Source organism: Mytilus galloprovincialis, chromosome 5 (genome assembly GCF_965363235.1).
Source record: "Mytilus galloprovincialis chromosome 5, xbMytGall1.hap1.1, whole genome shotgun sequence".
NCBI lineage: Eukaryota > Metazoa > Mollusca > Bivalvia > Mytilida > Mytilidae > Mytilus > Mytilus galloprovincialis.
The window spans coordinates 81,764,411-81,787,750 of NC_134842.1; the positions used below are offsets into that span (position 1 = coordinate 81,764,411).

Here is a 23,340-nt window from a genome sequence, read left to right on the forward strand (position 1 = left end):
AGATACGCTTATACTTTTCAATATATGCACATAGTTTTTCTATATATGCACATAGTTTTTCTATATATGCACATACTTTTTCTCTATATGCACATAGTTTACTTTATATGCACATAGTTTACTTTATATGCACATAGTTTTTCTATATATGCACATAGTTTTTCTATATATGCACATAGTTTTACTATATATGCACATACTTTTTCTCTATACGCACATACTTGTTCTCTATATGCACATAGTTTACTTTATATGCACATAGTTTTTCTCTATATGCACATCTGTTACTTATTCGTTTTTAATGCGCGGAGTATACGATTGCACTTTGAATTAAATCGTTTTTCAATTGTGTTCATGTCTCTGGTGGTAACAATGTGTTCTTACAGATGAAATGACCCTATAAGCGCGATTGCAACCGTTCCAGTGCTCGGTTAATACCCTGTTACTTATTCACTTATAAATAATACGTTTGTTGTACGTTGCACCTTTTAAAAAAGGATTTTCAATTGTGTCCGTGTCTTTGATGGTAACGATGTGTTTTAAAAATGAAATTACCCTATTAGCGCGCATGTACCCGTTCCAGCGCTCGGTTAATACCCTGTTACCTATTCACTTATAAACGTTTGTTGTACGTAGAACCTTTTAGAAAAGGATTTTCAATTAAGTTCATATCTCTGGTGGTAATAATGTTTTCTAAGAGATGAAATTACCCTATTAGCGCGCATGCACCAGTTCCAGCGCTCTGTTAATACCATGTTACCTATTCACTTTTAATACGTTTGTTGTACGTTGCACCTTTTAGAAAAGGATTTTCAATTTTGTCCATGTCTCTTGTGGTAACAATGTGTTCTTAGAGATGAAATAACCCTATTAGCACGCAAGTACCCGTTCCAGCGCTCGGTAAATAACCTGTTACCTGTTATATAAAATTAAAGTATTTACATGTTTCTGCTTTTGCACATATTTTCCTTGGAGAACCCTGACAAATATGGTTGAAAATCAAATATGATGAATAAAAGATAAAAATTTGCTCTTCTTAATGAACATTTATCATTGTCATAGAAAATTATAGATTAAAGCAATGTCCCTATTTTTTGGTGGCAGCTTTGTGACAAGTACAGCTTTCTTTTAAATGTTAAATTTACTATTCTAATAAATTCAAACTCTGAATGTTTACACTGCCATTACACATGGAATATTTAAACAAAATCATCCAAAACGTACAAACAAAAATAAGTCTGAACATACTACACTACACATAAAAAGTATTACAAACGTGTTATAAGCGAATAAGTAACGAATAGGTAACAGGGTATTAACCGAGCGCTGGAACGGGTACATACGCAGTAATAGGGTTATTTCATCTCTAAGAACACATTGTTACCACCTGAGACATGGACATAATTGAAAATCCTTTTCTAAAAGGTGCAATGTACAACAAACGTATTATAAGTGAATAGGTAACGAATAGGTAACAAATAGGTAACAGGGTATTAACCGAGCGCTGGAACGGGTACATACGCGCTAATAGGGTCATTCAATCTCTAAGATCACATTGTTACCACCAGAGACATGAACACAATTGAAAATCCTTTTCTAAAAGGTGCAACGTACAACAAAAGTATTATAAGTGAATAGGTAACGAATAGGTAACGAATAGATAAAGGGTGTCAACCGAGCGCTGGAACGGGTACATGCGCGCTAATAGGGTCATTTCATCTCTAAGAACACATTGTTACACCAAGAGACATGGGCACAATTGAATTTTTTTTTAAAGGTGCAACGTACAACAAACGTATTATTATAAGTGAATAAGTAACAGGGTATTAACCGAGCACTTGAACGGTTGCAATCGCGCTTATAGGGTCATTTCATCTGTAAGAACACATTGTTACCACCAGAGACATGAACACAATTGAAAAACGATTTAATTCAAAGTGCAACCGTATACTCCGCGCATTAAAAACGAATTAGTAACAGATGTGCATATAGAGAAAAACTATGTGCATATAAAGTAAACTATGTGCATATAGAGAACAAGTATGTGCGTATAGAGAAAAAGTATGTGCATATATAGTAAAACTATGTGCATATATAGAAAAACTATGTGCATATATAGAAAAACTATGTGCATATAAAGTAAACTATGTGCATATAAAGTAAACTATGTGCATATAGAGAAAAAGTATGTGCATATATAGAAAAACTATGTGCATATATTGAAAAGTATAAGCGTATCTAAAAACAAGTACACATAAGGCAGCTACGGCGTTCCATATTTAACAGTACAACATTTATAACAATACAATACATAATATAGTACACATGCAATAAATATCACATCACAAAAATGAAGCACTAAAAGCAGAATATAAGCATAAGCTAGGTATTAAGGCTAAAAGCATATAAGTGTAAACTAGGCATAAAAGCTGGTAAAAATGCTTAGCATAAAAATTGAAAAAATGGGATATGATCTAGATGGTAAATAAAGCATAATATATAAACTAAAAGTCTGCACAAACTGTGCACTTACAGTCATTTCCATTCCATGACTTTAAAATATTTTTGAACTGACTAAAATTAGCAATTTTTCTAAAATCACCAGGTAGATCATTCCATAAAACAGCAGCTGTGTATTTAAAAGAGTTCTTACCATAGATTGTTGTTCGGACCCTAGGTATATCTACAATATAGGATATCTAAAATTATATTTTCAGTCTTTCAAAACAACTAAATCATGTAAGCATGGTGGTGACAATTTATATAAAATTTTAAAACACCCAATAGCCATGTTACGCATACGTCCTATTTTCAGTGATGGAACCATTGCTCGTAAATGTATTTCATCATATGACACATGTATGAACTAACAAAGTCTTCATATATAAATCGTAAAGCCCTTTCCTGAATTTTTTCTAATTTGGTGGTGTTATTTTTGTTGCAAAAATGCCATGCCAAAGGACAAAAATTAAAATTAGATAAAATAAATGTGTGGAAAATTGTCAGTTTATTCAATTTAGTAAGGTAGCAGCCAATGCGCTTTAAAACATTCAGTTGTTGGGATACTTTACGACAAATATTTTTAATGTGGTGATTAAAATTAAGTTGATAGTCAATATCAATACCCAAAAGTTTGACAATCTCATCACAGGATACAAACTTGTGAAAAAGATCAATATAAAAAAAGCTACTGGCGTAGATCAAATATCATCTAAACTACTACGAGCTGGTGCACCAGTACTCAACAAACACATAACAACATTAATAAATAACACCATAGAATCCAGTGAGTTTCCCAACAGACTCAAAGAAGCTCATGAGGTTGTACCATTACATAAAAAGAATGATTCACTGGATAAAAAGAACTATAGACCTGTGAGCATTTTACCAACAATTTCAAAAGTCTATGAAATGGTTATGTCTGACCAGTTAACTGAATTTTTATGCCCCACCTACGATAGTAGAGGGGCATTATGTTTTCTGGTCTGTGCGTCCGTTCGTCCGTCTGTCCGTTCGTTCGTTCGTTCGTTCGTCCGTCTGTCCCGCTTCAGGTTAAAGTTTTTGGTCAAGGTAGTTTTTGATGAAGTTGAAGTCCAATCAACTTGAAACTTAGTATACATGTGCCCTATGATATGATCTTTCTAATTTAAATGCCAATTTATAGTTTTGACCCCAATTTTACGGTTCATTGAACATAGAAAATGATAGTGCAAATTTCAGGTTAAAGTTTTTGGTCAAGGTAGTTTTTGATGAAGTTGAAGTCCAATCAACTTGAAACTTAGTATACATGAGCCCTATGATATGATCTTTCTAACTTAAATGCCAAATTATAGTTTTGACCCCAATTTTACGGTTCACTGAACATAGAAAATGATAGTGTAAATTTCAGGTTAAAGTTTTTGGTCAAGGTAGTTTTTGATGAAGTTGAAGTCCAATCAACTTGAAACTTAGTATACATGTGCCCTATGATATGATCTTTCTAATTTAAATGCCAATTTATAGTTTTGACCCCAATTTTACGGTTCATTGAACATAGAAAATGATAGTGCAAATTTCAGGTTAAAGTTTTTGGTCAAGGTAGTTTTTGATGAAGTTGAAGTCCAATCAACTTGAAACTTAGTATACATGAGCCCTATGATATGATCTTTCTAATTTAAATGCCAAATTATAGTTTTGACCCCAATTTTACGGTTCACTGAACATAGAAAATGATAGTGCAAATTTCAGGTTAAAGTTTTTGGTCAAGGTAGTTTTTGATAAAGTAGAAGTCCAATCAACTTGAAACTTAGTATACATGAGCCCTATGATATGATCTTTCTAATTTAAATGCCAAATTATAGTTTTGACCCCAATTTTACGGTTCACTGAACATAGAAAATGATAGTGCAAATTTCAGGTTAAAGTTTTTGGTCAAGGTAGTTTTTGATAAAGTAGAAGTCCAATCAACTTGAAACTTAGTATACATGAGCCCTATGATATGATCTTTCTAATTTAAATGCCAAATTATAGTTTTGACCCCAATTTTACGGTTCACTGAACATAGAAAATGATAGTGCAAATTTCAGGTTAAAGTTTTTGGTCAAGGTAGTTTTTGATAAAGTAGAAGTCCAATCAACTTGAAACTTAGTATACATGTTCCCTTTGATAAGATCATTCTAATTTTAATGCCAAATTAGAGAATTTATTCCAATTTCACGGTCTACTAAACATAGAAAATGATAGTGCGAGTGGGGCATCGTGTACTGTGGACACATTCTTGTTTGAGAATATATTTCATGCTTTTTTATGTGCATTCAGAAAAGGTCATGGATGTCAGACAACTTTGCTGAGACTCCTTGAAGATTGGAAAACAGCTTTGGATAATAATATGTATGTGGCAGCTATTCTTATGGATCTTTCGAAAGCTTTTGACTGTTTACCTCATGATATTCTTTTAAGTAAATTATCTGCCTACGGTCTTTCTTCTAAATCAGTGAAATTACTTCAAAATTATCTTACAGATCGTAGGCAACAAATCAAACTTCAGGGAGTACTCAGCAGTTGGGCTGACATCCAGAAAGGGGTACACCAAGGCTTAATCCTGGGCCCCTATTAATTAATATTTTTATAAACGACATATTTTATTTTATTGAACATGGTACCTTGTATAATTATGCCGATGACAGTACTCTGTCATATGCATGTTATGCTGACAATGATTTTGATAATTTATTATGTACACTCGAAAGAGAAAGTGCTGTTTTAATTGACTGGTTCAGATTTAATTGTATGCAGGCAAATCCTGACAAATTCCAAGCCATTGCAGTTGGAAATAAAACATTTGCAAAAAAGCCTGTTTTTAATATACAAACTTGATACATGTACATCCCATCCCGTTTAGCGGCAAACGGTGGCAGCGTTTTACTGCCGGTCGGAAGAAGACCAAGTGACCACTCACGGTAGGTCGGTCGGTTGGTCGGTCGGTCGGTCGGTTTAGGGTACAATTAACTTCAAAAGAGGGGGTTGTATTTTTTTTTACAAAAATATTCTAATCTAATTTGATGAACAGAAATTATTCTGGTCAAGCAGATGACACAAATACGGCATATATAAGTTTTAAGTGGGACGAGTTGGCAGATATAAATTTAACGGGATTTAACCGTTTCCATAAGTGGGGCGATCGAGTTGGTTAACCAGTGTTGGCGATATTTTTTAAGTCAGGCAAGTTGATAACAATAGTGGGTCGCCTTTTTAAAAGTGGTGAGTTGGTGAAAAAACGTGTGTCGAATTGGTGTGGGGCGAGTTGTTCTCTTTTCTATAAACTTAAGTCTTCTTTGTAAAAACAAGAAAAGTATAAGTCTAGTTAACTACCACAAAAAAATATTTTGAAGATAACAAAGAAGGCATTCTAGTTGGAATATAAATTGCGAATGATTTGCATCACCTGATTAGCTCGCTAAATCCACGTTTATGACAGATATAAAAAAAAAAAAAAAAAAAAATAGAAAAACAAAAACCAATCAAGATATATTTATGGTCTTCAGATCTACCAAGTTATAAATAGCAAAATAACAAATCCTTTAAAAGTCTAAATTTTCATTGGTAGGGCTCATTTGGGATGATTTTAAATGAACTTGCACAACACAACAGGCAATCCTTCATGTTATAACATTTTAAGCGAATGATTTTAATTTAATGACATGTAGCAACAATATTGTTTCGTGTAATGTCTTAAATGACTAGTAATTGTGTGCATGTATATTGACAGTGTTCTGTTAGTGTTTGTCAGGTATGTATGTCACTTCATCAGTGTACCTGCAACCATGTTAACTCTTTATTTCTTCTGATGTCTACTTAAAAAGAAGTCTATGGAAGCCAATATAAATGGCATTATAAATGAACTGTCCCGATTGAACTGATGACACAGTGATCAAGTGATGTCATTCATCAATCACTTTTCCATTGTGGCGTCATCTATTTTGTAAATGTATCATGTCATCAAAATTTTACGGGAACCGTTATGTTGTTCAATGATTGGGGACAAATAGCATGAATAGCAATAAGGTGAATTTGAACTTTAGTCTTTATGTTCCCACTTCTTTCGGAAGCTACCAGTAAAATGGACCCCTGTTGATTTCACTTGATGCTACACTTACAACAGGTACTGCCTAAATCTCGCAGAATTCAGCTATCGGTCTACTTGATTTTAATAATTTAGACAAGACTTGTGCATTATGGCATGTGTTTATCGTGTATTATATTGACAAAAATGATTGATAGGAAATTAAACGAGAAATTACTGGGTCAGTTTGGTCCAACTTGTTTCACAAAGGATAGGCGAACGGCAACGGTGTACGCCGTATTTTGACTCAAAACAAGTAAACCAGCATATCATCCAACATTAGGAAAATAATAATTTAGCCTTTAATTTAGTTTAAATCTGCATTTTTGCATAATTACATATTTAAGGAGTTTTAATAAAACATTGACGAAAATATTCATGCTTTAATATTTTTATTATCTTAATTTAATTGTATTTTAGGTTGTCATTGCTTTGTTTTTAAAGAAAATTTCTGTTTCGTAATAGGTTTAGAGATTAATTATTATGTTTTAAAAAAAAAACGTTTTCTCTTCACCATCTTCGAAGTATGAAGATAAATTGCACACAACAATAATATTTTTTCGTTTACTGGTTGTTTTTCAGTATTTGTAACCTTTAGTTTTTCTCACTTACACTCTTTCCGCCATCTTGAAATGAAAATGCGCCGCCTTCGCCTGAGTCCTGAGATAGGCGAGGGCCGCGTAAGCCGTTATTGCGCGTGCATCCAAAATTTTGTGAAACAAGTGCACCGGGCGTTCACCACCTTTTTCCGGAAACAAGTAGGACCTTTGTGTTATGATAATACCACATCTTTGGTGGATTGTTGTCTCATTAGCATGATTAGCAATTATACCATGTCTCTCCTTATTTTACTATGACTTAAACAAGTATTTATCTGACTGACTGTTATGGCAAAATATAAATTAATTAGAAATGTTCAAATGTACATGATGTTATACAACATGATCAACATGTGTACAATGTACAATGTACATGATACTGTAACAACACTAATGACAACAATTCATATACTGTAAATTCATAAATTATTGTGAGGTTTTTATTAATGTGAATAATGCGATTGAATGAGCATCGCAATAATATGAACTCGCATTCTGAATTTCTATACATATATTTGCATGATTTGTATGCAGATTTTCTTAAAATCGCAATAATTAATCTCACATTTTTGTCCATTTTTCAATGATCACAAAAACAAATGCAAGCAATAATTTCTGAATTTACGGTAGGGTATACATGGTATTTGAAATACACTATTTTCGCTTCAGGTAACGAAATAAAAAGGTCTTGTATTAAAGATGGCAGGCAACGGATCAGAGAAATCTAAAGACTTCCTGAATAGACTAGCTGAATTAAAAAAGAGATCATATGAAGTAAAATTTGACCTTGATGGAAGTGATTACACAGCCGTTGAAAATATTGGTATTGGGGCATATGGAGTCGTTTGCTCTGCCATTCATAAAAAATCCCAGGATCGTGTTGCTATTAAAAAAATCCATAAAGCATTTGAATTTGAAAAAATCGCTACAAGAACATACAGAGAAATAAAAATATTAAAACATTTTAAACATGATAATATTATATCAATTCGAGATATTCTTAAACCTAAAGGTTCTGTGACGGAATTTATGGATATTTATATTGTGTTAGATTTAATGGAGAGTGATCTGCATAGAATAATTTATTCCAAACAAGAATTAACCGAGGAACATGTCCGTTACTTTTTATATCAGTTGTTACGAGGGTTAAAATATATTCATTCTGCAAAAGTTATACATAGGGACTTAAAACCCAGTAATTTATTGGTAAATGAAGACTGTCAATTGAAGATCGGTGATTTTGGTGAGTTAATCGATATATATATATCATGTACTGTTGTTTTATAAATATTTTCGTTGGATCATGTGGATACCAATTTTCATGGATTTCGTGGACACAGGGGAGCCACGAATTTAAATGTGAAAAAAATTACAAATTTTCTAAAGGAATGTCTTCAGACTTTGCCAAAACCACAAAATTAAATATCCATGAATATACAAGTTTTCTTCAAACCATGAAAATTGGTACCCACGAAAAATAAACATGAAAATGAATTCACAGAATATAATCAAGGTATACCTACACATGAATGACAAGAGAATATTTGTATAAATCTAGATATTGAAAATGTTTCATAGGTAAATTTTCTAAAAGTTTATCCTCTAAACTCTTAAACTGAACACATACAATTAAGAATGGAAATGGGGAATGTGTCAAAGAGACAACAACCTGACCAAAAAACAGAAAACAGCCAAAGACCACCAATGGGTCTTCAACAAAACAGGAAAATCCTGCACCTGAAAGCTTTTTTCAGCTGACTCCTAAACTAAAATGTGTACTACATGTACATGATGTAAATGTAGTTCATTGATAATGGATGTAGAAAAAAGTCCAAAACATGTAAATGAACTAAACTTAATATAAGGGCATACGATACAGTTTTGATCCTGTATTTACAAGTTCGTGAAAATTTGCATATAGGCTATTTTTTACCTGATTAATTCAAATATGTAATTAATAAAAAATATACCTTCATGTGCGACTTTTTGAGTAAAATGAGGTCGAAATTTTGTATATTTGCTCAAAATTCAGATTTGTGGTCGTAATTTCTTTTTCGAAAGAAAGAACTTTTTTGTTATAAAAGATAAACACAAATTGTTTTTTTGTTAAAGAATCGGTAATTTCTGTATTTTATAACTATCCTAAAAAATTATGCATTTTTAATTCAGAAATAACTCATATTTATCAAATGTTCATGAATTGAGGAAAATACATAATTTTTTGCTGCATGTTTAACAAAATTAAAAAAAACCATCTATTTACAGTTTTATAAAATTTGGGTCACATAATCTCCCTGCAAAATGAAATAAATTGCTGTTTTGAAAAATAGGGGTCCATGAACTCGTTTTCAAATTAAATTAAATGATAAAAATCAGTCGAAAAATGCATCTTTTCCCGATATGTCACAGTTTGACGTCGCGAAAATAACATTTTACGTTAGCAACGTCATTACCTCCCCTGTAACTGTATCGTATGCCCTTAAAAGACATTCAAGACTAGCAAAGGCCAGAGGATCCTGACTTGGGACAGGCTTAAAAATGGGGTAGGGTTAAACATGTTTATTTCTATTCTAGGAATGGCTTGAGGTTTATTGTCAAACCTAGAAGAACCTAACCATTATCATGATTATATGACTCAGTCTTCAAGAAAGACCTTTGAATCCACAAGCCTGAAGCTCAATTTTAACACTTATATATATGTTAATTTCTATTCTAGGTATGGCTCGAGGTTTATTGTCGAACCCAGAAGAACCAAACCATTACATGACACAGTATGTGGCTACTCGATGGTACCGAGCCCCCGAGATCATGTTGTCCATGGTGGAGTATTCATCAGGAGTAGACATGTGGTCTGTCGGGTGTATATTTGCTGAAATGCTCGGAAGAAAACATCTTTTCCCAGGTATAGTCAATGATAGTTAGGATAAGAAAAATTGAAAGAACTTGATTGATTTTTGGTGTTTAACTTTGACTTAAGCTCTGTTTGTTTTTCGTGGGCGGTCAGTTTTTTTTAGAGATGGTGGAAGCTGGAGTGCCTCAATTACCTTTAGAAACCATGACTGTTGAAATGAAAACTGTCAGCCTTTGTCAATAAGATTGAAGTCTGTCATGCCTGTCTAGTGGGGGTTTAAACTGACAATCTCAGTGTTAGCAGGCTAGTGTTACTGTAGTTGAACAACTAACACCACACCGTTACCAAGGCTCGTAAGAATTTGATACAAAATGGATGGAAGAAAATATGGGTGCAAAAAAGACGACAGAATAATCATGATAATATGTATCATTTGTTTAGTTTTTAATAACCATGATTATTTATACATGACAGACATATTGTGAATACATTTTTATAATTTCATTTTAATGTGTAGTAATGTGTATTGAAGAATCTATAACATCATGAATCTGCATGGTCTGAGGAATGAATGTATATTTTTTTTGTGAAATAGTTTTGAAATACAACAAAATGTATTAAGTGTGTTATCTTCTGTTTCAGGAAAAGATTATATACAGCAGATAAGATATATTATAGGTGTACTGGGATCACCATCGCAAGCCGTCATGGATTTATGTAACTCAGATTTAATCAAAAACTTTGTAAAGCGTAAGTATCACCAATGATTGCACTCTTCACTATGTACACAAATGAACACTTAAATTATGTATATCAAGTATATATTTGTATTCATTTCTGGTGCTTCCCCTATTTTTTTTAAGCCACAGGACACTTTATTGTATACAATATAAAAAAGAAGATGTGGTTTGATTGCCAATGAGACAACTTTCCACAAGAGACCAAAATGACACAGACATTAACAACTATAGGTCACTGTACAGCCTTCAACAATGAGCAAAGCCCATAAAGCATAGTCAGCTATAAAAGGCCCTGGAATGACAATGTAAAACAATTTAAACAAGAAAACTAACTGCCTAATTTATGTACAAACAATGAATGAAAAACAAATATGAAACACATATATAAACAAACGAAAACTACTGAATTACAGACTCCTGACTTGGGACAGACACATACATACATAATGTGCTGGGGTTAAACATATAAGTGGAACCCCAACCTCCCCCTAACCTGGAGCAGTGGTATCACAGTACAACATATTAACAAACTATAAAAATCAGGTGAAAAATTCTGTTTGTCAATAAAAATTTAATATGACAATTCACTTCTCATGAAATTTGATACATAGTTTAACATGTTTAATAGAATTAATGGAAGAAATTGGAAGATTTTTGTCATACATGTACTTGAGTTGTAGGAATTGTTACATGGAAAATTTCACATCATTATTCAAATGTAACATTTTTCACTTTTAGCAAACTACTATTTGACCTCCCACCCCCAAAAAGTTAGTTTGGTCAAAAATATTTAAAATACACCAAAAATACCATAATGACAATTGTGTGAATTACAAACTGACCTGTGGCTTTATTTGTTTTCGTCGATAGATGTTTTCATTGATAGAGGATTACATTTCTGGTATTGCCAAAATATCCATTCAAGCCTATAGACATGATAGAAAATAAAATTGAGAATGGAAATGTGAATACATACATGACATAAAAGAGACAACAAACCAACCAAAGAGACTTAAAACAGCCAAATGTCACAAATGGGTCTTCAACATAGCACATGAACTATAATGAAAGTTTGAAACCTTTCTTTACCTTTACCATGTATACCCACAAAATCTGTTAATAATTGTCATCCCATGACTAATAATTAATGAATCCACAAGTATGTAAAATATTGGTTCTGCATTTTAGAACTTGGTAAAAGGGAAGGAATTGCATGGACAACTCTGTTTCCAAAAGCAAGTCGTAAAGCAATAAACTTATTGAGTCGAATATTAGTGCTGCACCCTGGTGAGAGAATAACTGTGGAGGAGGCTTTAAAACATCATTATTTGTCAAAATACCACGACCCGGATGATGAACCTGTTTGTGTTCCAGCTTTTAATTTTGATTTTGAAAATCAGGTTGGTACATCTCATACATATATGCATGTTGCATTACATTCCCCTTATATAGTGTCCCTCTTGTGATCAAATTTGGAAGTTTTGAAAAAAAATTAAAACAATAAATGGGTACAATTGTGCACAAATGGACCAAAAGAAAACCCAAACATTACCATTATTACAGCTTTTACATTAATTCGCAAGGTATCTGTTTGTTTGATAATTTTTAGCACAATTTTTCATGTCTCTGTTTAACCTTTATATGGCGATCAGATTGATTAGTAAATAGTATTGTTTTGGGTAAACCACATACTTGTTTTAGAACCTGACGAACTCAAATAAATTTATCAAAGAACTCACTATAATATTTGTTCAATATTTTTTTTTGACTGACCAGTGTTGGGTGAAACATCAGACTTTTTTTTGGCTAATTTGGAGGGATAAAAGGTATATTAACCAAATTAACAAAGTCTAAGGAAAATTCAAAATGAAAATGGCAATATCAAAAGCTCAAACACATTAAACCAATTGATAACAACTATCATATTCCTGACTTCGTACAGGCATTTTCTTATGTAGAAAATGGTAGACTTAAAAAGCACTGATTTATGACCCAATGAAATAATACCTATGGTCATGATGGTTTATACAATGTGAATAACTGGACCCACAGAAGTTTTTTTTTTTGCAGCAATTAAATTTAGAACAGTTAAGAGATATGATATATACAGAGAGTATGGAATACCACCAGCCTAAAACATTCAATGCATTTCTTCGTCCTGCCCCAAAGGAACCTTCTGTATCCAAGGCAACGGTAACCACAGAACAGGTTGTACCTGAATCAAGCAAGGTCAAAGTTGAAGTAGGCAATCTAGAACCAAGGTCATTAGCTGATGTAGAAATGCATAGTGCAAAAGTTGAAGACTCCAAGAAGGAAACTATTCACACAGTTGATTCTCAGAAAGCGAAAGATGCTACAAAATCTGAGGTCAAGGGTCAAGAAGGTCATACAGTTTCCTCCAACACAAAAGAATTGATAAAAGCAGCATTGATGAATGCTAATCTGAGAAAACAAAGACAGGGTATGTCAATATAATTTATCCTTTCAAAATTTTTGCTAAATAAAATAATATCAATGAGAAAAAAAATAGATTTGAAGTATAACCACTATGAGACCACTAACAAAATAGATATAGAAAAAAATGTCTTTAAGATCAAACCTTCAACAGAAGTGAAAATTTGTCTATAGAAAAAAATGTCTTTAAGATCAAACCTTCAACAGAAGTGAAAATTTGTCTATAGAAAAAAATGTCTTTAAGATCAAACCTTCAACAGAAGTGAAAATTTGTCTATAGAAAAAAATGTCTTTAAGATCAAACCTTCAACAGAAGTGAAAATTTGTCTATAGAAAAAAATGTCTTTAAGATCAAACCTTCAACAGAAGTGAAAATTTGTCTATAGAAAAAAATGTCTTTAAGATCAAACCTTCAACAGAAGTGAAAATTTGTCTATAGAAAAAAATGTCTTTAAGATCAAACCTTCAACAGAAGTGAAAATTTGTCTATAGAAAAAAATGTCTTTAAGATCAAACCTTCAACAGAAGTGAAAATTTGTCTATAGAAAAAAATGTCTTTAAGATCAAACCTTCAACAGAAGTGAAAATTTGTCTATAGAAAAAAATGTCTTTAAGATCAAACCTTCAACAGAAGTGAAAATTTGTCTATAGAAAAAAATGTCTTTAAGATCAAACCTTCAACAGAAGTGAAAATTTGTCTATAGAAAAAAATGTCTTTAAGATCAAACCTTCAACAGAAGGGAAAATTTGTCTATAGAAAAAATTGTCTTTAAGATCAAACCTTCAACAGATTTAGACAGATGAGTGATATAGAAAAATAGTTTCTTAAAATCAATCCTTCAACAGAATGACAGGTGTTTATACCATTGGGCTAAAAATGTTTGCTAGATTTTCTTAAACTATTTGAATTTTACACTTAATGTATGTCAGATTGTCTTATAAAACTATTTGACTTTTTCACTGCAGAATCTTTAAATGAAGAGAACAATAAAAACAAGCCAATTACAGCTGCTCAGAGACAAAGAGAAAGAGAAGAAAAAAGAAGAAAGAAGAAAGAGAAATCATTGGAAAAAATGAAGAAGAAAAAAGGCCCCAAAGGTTTGAAAATGTTGTAATAATTTACTTTGAAGTAAAGATTACAACTTTTCTTATGATTTTTAAAAAAATTTTTTTTGGAATTCAAAGTTTTCAGCAGATGATATTTTGGTTTACTTCATAATTTATGTGGAAATACAAAACAAAAAGAAGGATTTTTTTTCACAAGTATAATAACTATCTAGTATTTCAAGGAATAAAAAATTGATAATACTATAGACTTGATTTCCCCTAACAGCATCAGGTTTCCAAAATATTCTTGGAAATGAAAGCATATTTTAAAAGAGCTGTTGACCTTTCCTCCTTTTGACAACCACTGTATATCTGTTAATTGATAACACAAGTTTTATCTCTATGTTGTACTATTCATGAATTTTATTGCAGACCTTGTGTGATGGAACTAAAATATTTTGAGTTATCTCCCTTTACACATAATTGCCAAATATTTTAAGCATTGAAAAAAGGGACCATGCATTCAAAATATACATGATATAGGGTCTTTTTTAATAAATATTTGACAATAATACTTATATATTGAAAAAGGGACCATGCATTCAAAGTACAGGTTCTTAATTGATAGAAATTGACAATTATACTTGGGAAATATATTTTTAGCTCATCTGGCCCGAAGGGCCAAGTGAGCTTTTCTCATCACTTGGCGTCCGTCGTCCATTGTCGTCCGTCGTCATTAACTTTTACAAAAATTTTCTCCTCTGAAACTACTGAGCCAAATTAAACCAAACTTGGCCACAATCATCATTGGGGTATCTAGTTTAAAAAATGTGTCCGGTGACCCGGCCAACCAACCAAGATGGACGCCATGGCTAAAAATAGAACATAGGGGTAAAATGCAAATTTTTGGGATCGTATAATGGTATGATGTCGTCGTCTGCGTCGTCGTCCGAAGACACATTGGTTTCCGGATAATAACTTTAGTTTAAGTGAATAGATCTTTATGAAATTTTTTCAAAAGGTTCAATACCACAAAATGAAGGTTGGGATTAATTTTGGGGATGATGGTCCCAACCGTTTAGGAATTACGGGGCACAAAAGGGGCCCAAAACAAGCATTTTTCTAGTTTCAGGATAATAACTTGTGTACAAGTATTTCAATTGCTCTGATATTATATCACAATGTTTAAAACCACAAGTAGAAGGTTTGGATTCATTTTCAGGGTTATGGGGCCAAAGTTTAGGAATTAAGGGCCAAAAAGGGGCCAAAACAAGCATTTTTCTAGTTTCCAGACAATAACTTGTGTGTAATTGAATGAATCTCTCTGAAATTGTACCACAATGTACCATATAACAAAGGGGAAGCTGGGATTCAGTTTTGGGTTAATTGCCCAAAATATGTAGGATTTAGGGGCCTAAAAAGGGCTAAAAAGAAGCATGTTTCAAGTTTTCAAACAATCATGACGATAACTTGTGTTTAAGTGTATGGATCTCTATGAAATTGTATTACAAGGTTCAATTCTACAAAAGACAGCATGGGATTGAGTTTAAGGGTTATTGCTCCAATAGGGGTTTCAAAAAGGGGGGGGGTGGGGATTTTTTGTTTACCATTTTTAAAAGGATTCCTTTTTTTTTCAAAATTTTTCAAATTTCAAATTTTGAAAAGTTTAAAGAAGAAATATTCAATTGCACAGTATTGTGCAATAGATTTGTTAGATCTTTGACCACATTAATTTTGTGACAAAAACCCATATTATGTAAAAATTTTGATCACAATCCAAATTCAGACAGTATCAAGCTTGAATATTGTGACCAAATTTGCCCCCACTGTTCAGGGTTCGACCACTGGGTTCGTATATAGCTGCGCCCTGCGGAGCACCTGGTTTGCTTATAAATCAAAAACCAAAGCATTTAGAGCAAATCTGACAGGTAAAATTGTTTATCAGGTCAAGATCTATCTGCCCTGAAATTTTCAGATGAATCGGACAACCCGTTGTTGGGTTGCTGCCCCTGAATTGGAAATTTTGCTGTTTTTGGTTATTATCTTGAATATTATAATAGATAGAGATAAACTGTAAACAGCAATAATGTTCATCAAAGTAAGATTTACAAATAAGTCAACATGACCGAAATGGTCAGTTGACCCCTTTAGGAGTTATTGCCCTTTATAGTCAATTTTTATAAAATTTGTAAATTTTTACTAACATTTTCCACTGAAACTACTGAGTAAAGTTCATTATAGATAGAGATAATTGTACGCAGCAAGAATTTTCAGTAAAGTAAGATGTACAAACTCATCACCATCACAAAAACACAATTTTGTCTTGAATCCATCTGCTTCCTTTGTTTAATATTACATAGACCAAGGTGAGCGACACAGGCTCTTTAGAGCCTCTAGTTTTTAAGAACTAATGTTTTTGGATTAAAATTTATTATAACTAAGAAAAAAGTAAAACACAGCTTGAATTTCTTTTAAGTCTTGCTCAATTCTTCACTAAGATCTAGAGGATCAAGTTTTGTTGAGTCAAATAAGTAAATCAACCATTTTAAACCTCCAAAAACATTATCAAGGGGAATAACTCTAACTCATATTACGCCATATTGAACCTAACTATAGGAGATGTGTAGTCAATATTATCATAAAAAACTGAATGATTCAATGATAGATATCACCTATCTTGATGAACACGAAGTTAAAGGAAAGTCCAGCTTCTACTTGTTCTTTTTAAGGAGCCCCTGCATGGAGTCAGCCAAATGTGAATATAATCTGTGAGGAAAGCATTTTGAGGATCAATTTCAGTTTTGATTAACTTTAGAATAAATTTCTAACAAAATTTGATTTGTCCCGTCATTTTCTGAAAATAAGATATATGTATCCTTTCTAAGGCCAAATAAAAATATATGTGTGGTTCCAGTAACCCGACCGACCCTAGTTAAAACCCCCCGACCCTAGAACTTTTTTTTCATTTCTGAAAAATAAATTTTCAAACGATCAAATTTGAGGATTGTGAATTAAAATAATTAAATTGATAGATTTCTGTCATCTGAATTTCCATCACAAGTATCTGTTATGGCTAAAATGAAACAATTCATAACAGAATGCAACAAAATTAACTAAAAACGTATCATGACTGTTTATTTTACAACCAAACACATGTAAAAATGGTGGACTTCCGATTGGGGCGTGTATAATACCGGAAACAATTTCGATAAACACACGATTTTTTTTCGTATTTTGACATTCAAAAATAAAAATTAAAAAAAAAAAAAAAAAATGTGCCGACCTACCGACCCTATTTTTTAAAAGTATGTAACTGGAAACACACATATCTTTTTATTTGGCCTTTAAAGAAAATAATTTTGATTCTATGTACTAACAAATCTTACAAGTAACAAAAAAAATGTGTTGTATGAGAAGAGTGAGAATCAGAAGGTCAGTAAACAGTTCATCAATGATTAACAACCAATAGGTCATAGGTTAATTGTTAATGACCTCTTAAAAATAAATCTATAAAATAATAATCAAAAACTACTACCATGTCTAAAAGACTTTTTGGGGCCCTTTATAGCTTGCTGTTCGGTGGGGACCAAGGCTCTGTGTTGAAGGCCGTACCTTGACCTATAATCATGATAATGGTTTACTTTTATAGATTGTTATTTGGATGGAGAGTTTTCAAATTGGCACTCATACCACATCTTCCTATATCTATCTACTAGCTTAGTCATTGAGGCCATGAATGAATCATAGATTCTCACACCCCTCCCCCACTTTTTTCAGATTAAAAAAATAAACCATTTTGACTGATGATTATTTTCTACTATTTTTTCAAGTTGTTATTAAATGAAAATTTAGGTATTTTTTTTATAATGAATAGCCTAACAGTGTTTAAAAAACAGTTATAACAGATGTACCTTTTAATTTATAATTCAGGCATTGAAAAAGTACATTCATTGTTGACAAATGAAGACAAGGAAATGTTAGAGCGATGGGCCAAGATGCAAAAGAATGTCCAACAGATAGCACCAAAACCAGACCCAAGTCAGAGTCAAAACAGAAACGAACAAACTATAACAATTATTAATATCCAACAACAGGTTATCACAATACCAAAACAAACTGAGCCTAGTAACCAAGGTCAACAGACTGCCGATGCAACATCTGTTGGAACAAAATCTTTCTCCCAGCATGCCTTTGGAATTCAAAACCTATCTGGTCAGAGAGGTTCTTTACCAGTTCAATCTGATTTAAATGAAAGTGAGAAAATTCAAATTCCACCGGAAAGACGTGAAAGTGACTCGTGTGTTTATCAAATACATAGACAGGAAAATAAGCATAATTTGTTGTCTAATTTACAACAGAAAAATGTGTCTGAATCTACAAAGAAAAGTGAGAATGTTCCAGGATTTTCTACAATAAACATGCAAGATTTGAAATCACTAGGTATTACAAACATGCCTTTGCAGGAACCAACTTCATTTGCAAATGTTGATGGGTCTTCAGATAAACTTCATACAAGTAGTTCTAATGAAACATTAGAGAATCCTAGTCATAATTTTACTAATAGAAGATCACCTTATTCACAAGGATCTCCTTCGAAGGACTATAGTAATAATGGGTCTCCAGAAAGTTATACGTCTCAGGGCTCGCCAGAGAATTTCCTAAATACCTCAGACAGTAGTGAACACAGTCAGACAAATTTACATGCTACAAATGTTTCTCAAAATGTGCAACCAGCAGGAATGCAAAATTTTCAGAATTTTCCTCAGAATGCTCAATTTACTAGTCAGAGTAATGAAATAAACTCAAATGCAGGAAATTTGAGTACCAATTTTTCAAATCAAATGACATCTCAGGGACTAATGTCTAATCAAACACAAGCACAAGAACAACTGCGTAGTAACCATGGTAACACTTCACAAAATTATACTAGTCAACAAACTAGTGAAGTTTTCCCAAATCAACCATCGAGAGAAATGCAACCAAGTTTTTTCAGCTCATCATATACCGACTCCTTCTTAGGAGGACAGTCCTTCCAAGATACTGGAAGTTTTCAGCCTTATGAAAGCCAACATAGTCATCAAAATAAACTATCAAGACGTGCGTCATCTAACCAAGACTTTTCTGATTTTACATCGTGTCAGTATGATGGTTCATTGTTAAACCAGTTTGCCCAGTCTTTTGAAGAAACAAGTAATATTCCACAGCAACAAAATTTTCAAAATTATGACCAAGTCAATAATACAAAATTAAACGATGGATCTTTTTCAGAGATTAGTTCAGGTTTTATGAATCATAATCAAAATTTCCAACAGGATTTTGGCCTACCATCATCTTTTACAACACAATCAGGATTTATACCAAGTTCATCCACCAGTCTACCCTTTCAAGGTTATGCATCAAACCACCCGTCCACAGTTACCCAGCCATTACCGTCAAGTCAGCTTCCTGTCGGAGACCGAACGATTCCATCCAAACAGCCAGCTCTACAAATCAATACAAACATGCCACCTGATCTTATTACTGTCTTATCAAAACAGTTCTCCAAATCCCAAGTGGAGGATCCCTGTCCCCCAGTTTTAGCCTTGACCCCTAGAGGTACTGGGGCAGGTTATGGATTAGGAATGGGGATGGATTTAGATTCACTGATTATGGATTCACAGGACACGGAATTGTAAGTTTTTAGATCAAGCTTTTTTATTTTGATTTGTAAATCTTTATGCATGGATTATTATGAAACTTGGATAGAAGCTAACCAGAAAATAGCATCTATAGACATGAACATGATGACAAAAAAGTTAGATTTTTTAAAATTCTGTATTTTTCTCATAGATCGACTCACTTTTTTTAAAGTCAACATTACACTTCACACTGACTCAGACAAGACAGGATACTTTGTTCACACTGACTCAGACAAGACAGGATACTTTGGAACCTCTTACACACTTCACACTGACTCAGACAAGACAGGATACTTTGGAACCTCTTACACACTTCACACTGACTCAGACAAGACAGGATACTTTGGAACCTCTTACACACTTCACACTAACTCAGACAAGACAGGATACTTTGGAACCTCTTACACACTTCACACTGACTCAGACAAGACAGGATACTTTGGAACCTCTTACACACTTCACACTGACTCAGACAAGACAGGATACTTTGGAACCTCTTACACACTTCACACTGACTCAGACAAGACAGGATACTTTGGAACCTCTTACACACTTCACACTGACTCAGACAAGACAGGATACTTTGGAACCTCTTACATATTTTGTTTGGATTGTCAAATTTAATTTATGGCTGCTCTTGTTAAAAACTGAAATTATAAACAACAATAATCTTAATCATTTTAATCAGATTTAACAGCATCATCATGATCATGACATTGTTCACTAAGTCAATTATGTTTAAATTGTTTATTGCACAGAAACATTAATGTAGCTATACAATGTATAGTGAATCAAGGGCCCTAATTCTGAATCTGTAGATTATGAATTTAGTCAGAACTGATCTAAAAAAATACTTGTGTATAATTGTTAATGAACATTTTATCGTCAATGCCAAAGATTGGTTCGATGGTTTAAGCATGTAGAAAATAGTAATATTTTACAGAAATCACTAATGTATTGAAAGTTTCAACAAATTAAGGCTCGTCATGGTCCTTGGACTTAGGAAATTCAGTCAAATAATCAATTTTTTACACTTTATTGTAATGCTTGACAATATTGACTTGATATTTTTTATATAGTTTTATCATGACAAAATACAGATCATGTTCAAATTTTGTTCTAGTATGACGATTTTCTCCTAAGTTATTATCCTTGGACTTAGAAAATTCAATCAAATATATAAACCTGTTTTTATCACTTTTTTTTTTGTCATGCTTGAAGACATGGAAGATATTGTTTGATAATTGGTTTATAGTTTTATCATGACGAGGAACAGATCAAGTTTGACTTATGTTCCGGTCTGATGATTTTATGCAGATTACGGTCCTTGAACATGGGAAATTTTCTCAAAAAAAATAATTAGTTTTCCTCCTTTTTTTTCGTCAAAAAATTTTCTCAAAAAAAATAATTAGTTTTCCTCCTTTTTTTTTCGTCAAAAAATTTTCTCAAAAAAAATTATTAGTTTTCCTCCTTTTTTTTCGTCATGTTTGAACATTTTTACTCAATATTTGTTATATTGTTTACACCATGAAACATTATACATGTAGATCAAGTCAGCATTTTGTTATAGTACTACAATGCATTTTTAACCAGTAGGGGACTATTTATTGCCTAGCAATACTCTTAGAAATCTTGTTTTTATATAAGCATGTTATAACTTCCATTCTTGTAAATTTATCTTTGTACTTTTCAGAGGCAGAGCCGAGCCGTCACCATTGTCATCATCTTTGTTAACCGATTGGATGGATGTCACGGGAGATCTAAATATAGACATGGATGCTTTAGAACAAGAACTAAGTTTACAGTCGCCCATGACATTGTCTTATAGTGATCTCTCTATGTACCCATCATGATATAGTTCTATAAATAAACATGGATTTGTAAGAAGAACTAAGTTTACAGTCACCCATGACATTGTCTTATAGTGATCTCTCTATGTACCCATCATGATATAGTTCTATAAATAGATGTGGATGCATTATAAAATGAACAAGTTGAGAACTTAGCTTACATTCGCCCATGACATTGTCTTACAGACCTCTCTCTATGTACCCATCATGATGTATAGTTCTATAAATAGACGTGGACTTATAGATCTAGAGTAGAAACAATATTGTACTAATTGATCAGGTTCCAGTTTTAAAAGGGGGTATGATAACAGATGTGGAGAACTATAATGGCCATTTCACAATATATATTTTGATGAAAAATTAATATAGAGTAAGCAATGCTTATTTGCTAATTTGCACAAAGCATAGTGAAAAATTAACTTCAAGATCAATTATGTGGTAATCATATGTAATTGCAAACAATAACCCTTTGTCACCTGAATTAATTACTTTATTTACACAGGGGTCTCTAAATGCGTCTTGTTTGATGCTTTTTAAAGAGTGTATGTTTAAGAATGTCAAAGGAAAATAAGATGTTTTTACAGTGATTTGTTTTATATCAGTAAGGCAGCAACCATTTGATTTTCTGGGGGGGCTATGGTAAAGTTTGTTTCCAGTTTTTGGAGAAAAAAATAATTTGTTTTTGATTCTGAGAAAAAAAAAATGTTTGTTTCACCCTCAGCTGCCACTATGTGTCATGCTAAAATTGAAAGAAAAAAATTGTTTTCCACTTGTCGTGAAAAAAATAGATTGTTTTTCGCCGTAGGCGAAAAAAAAAGTTTGTACAGAAAAAAAAACCATAGCCCCCCCAGAAAATCAAATAGTTGCTGCCTAAGAAAGCATTAATAAAGTAGAGAATGGTAAATTAGCCGTTTTAGAATCTAATGCATTCTGGGTAATATTTTCACAACCGTTCACCAAAACGTTGTGATTAGTTTAAAAAGTTCTAAACAATGGAAATTGAGCCAATGATGTAACGCTATTTTCATTTTGGTGTACTTACAATGAAGAAGAAAATGCATGGTGAATTGTGTATGATGAAATAGTGAATGTAGTGGTGAATTATTTAAATGATGATTGGTGAAGGATGCAATAAATAATGGTGAATTATTTAAATCAGGAATAGTGTAGGATGCAGTGGAGAATGGTAAATTATGTATTGTAAAATTGGGTTTACTACCTGTTAAACTTATAAATACTATGTTTTTTAATTTAGAAAAATATTGAAATTTCTAATTGCACTTTTCCTGTATATGAATTGATTCATTGGTAATTTGAAGAGTGCAATATCATTGTATGGTTTGGGTGAGAAAGTTGAATGGTGTATGGTGAATTAGGGAGTGGCGTGTTGTTTTTGTGAATGGTGTAAGTGGGAAGTTGACACGAATCAAGAACAGTATTTTGTGAATTTGTGTTGTGTAGAGGTGACTGGTGTCATACCTGCCAACTGTCACTATTAGCGGGGGAATTTCCCTCATGAA

The 23,340-nt window shown here is 32.7% G+C and overlaps 1 protein-coding gene across 1 annotated transcript; it reads left to right on the top strand.

Annotated features, from left to right (window-relative positions):
• The first annotated feature begins 7,871 nt into the window (after positions 1 to 7,871).
• On the top strand, positions 7,872 to 23,065 carry LOC143076502 (uncharacterized). The gene is made up of 9 exons (XM_076252318.1): positions 7,872 to 8,443; positions 9,917 to 10,102; positions 10,694 to 10,801; positions 11,980 to 12,191; positions 12,862 to 13,252; positions 14,212 to 14,343; positions 18,223 to 19,963; positions 21,664 to 22,426; positions 22,696 to 23,065. The coding sequence occupies exons 1-8, from the start codon at positions 7,900 to 7,902 to the stop codon at positions 21,821 to 21,823; spliced, it is 3,474 nt and encodes a 1,157-aa protein (XP_076108433.1). The 5' UTR covers positions 7,872 to 7,899; the 3' UTR covers positions 21,824 to 22,426; positions 22,696 to 23,065.
• The last annotated feature ends 275 nt before the right edge of the window (positions 23,066 to 23,340 follow it).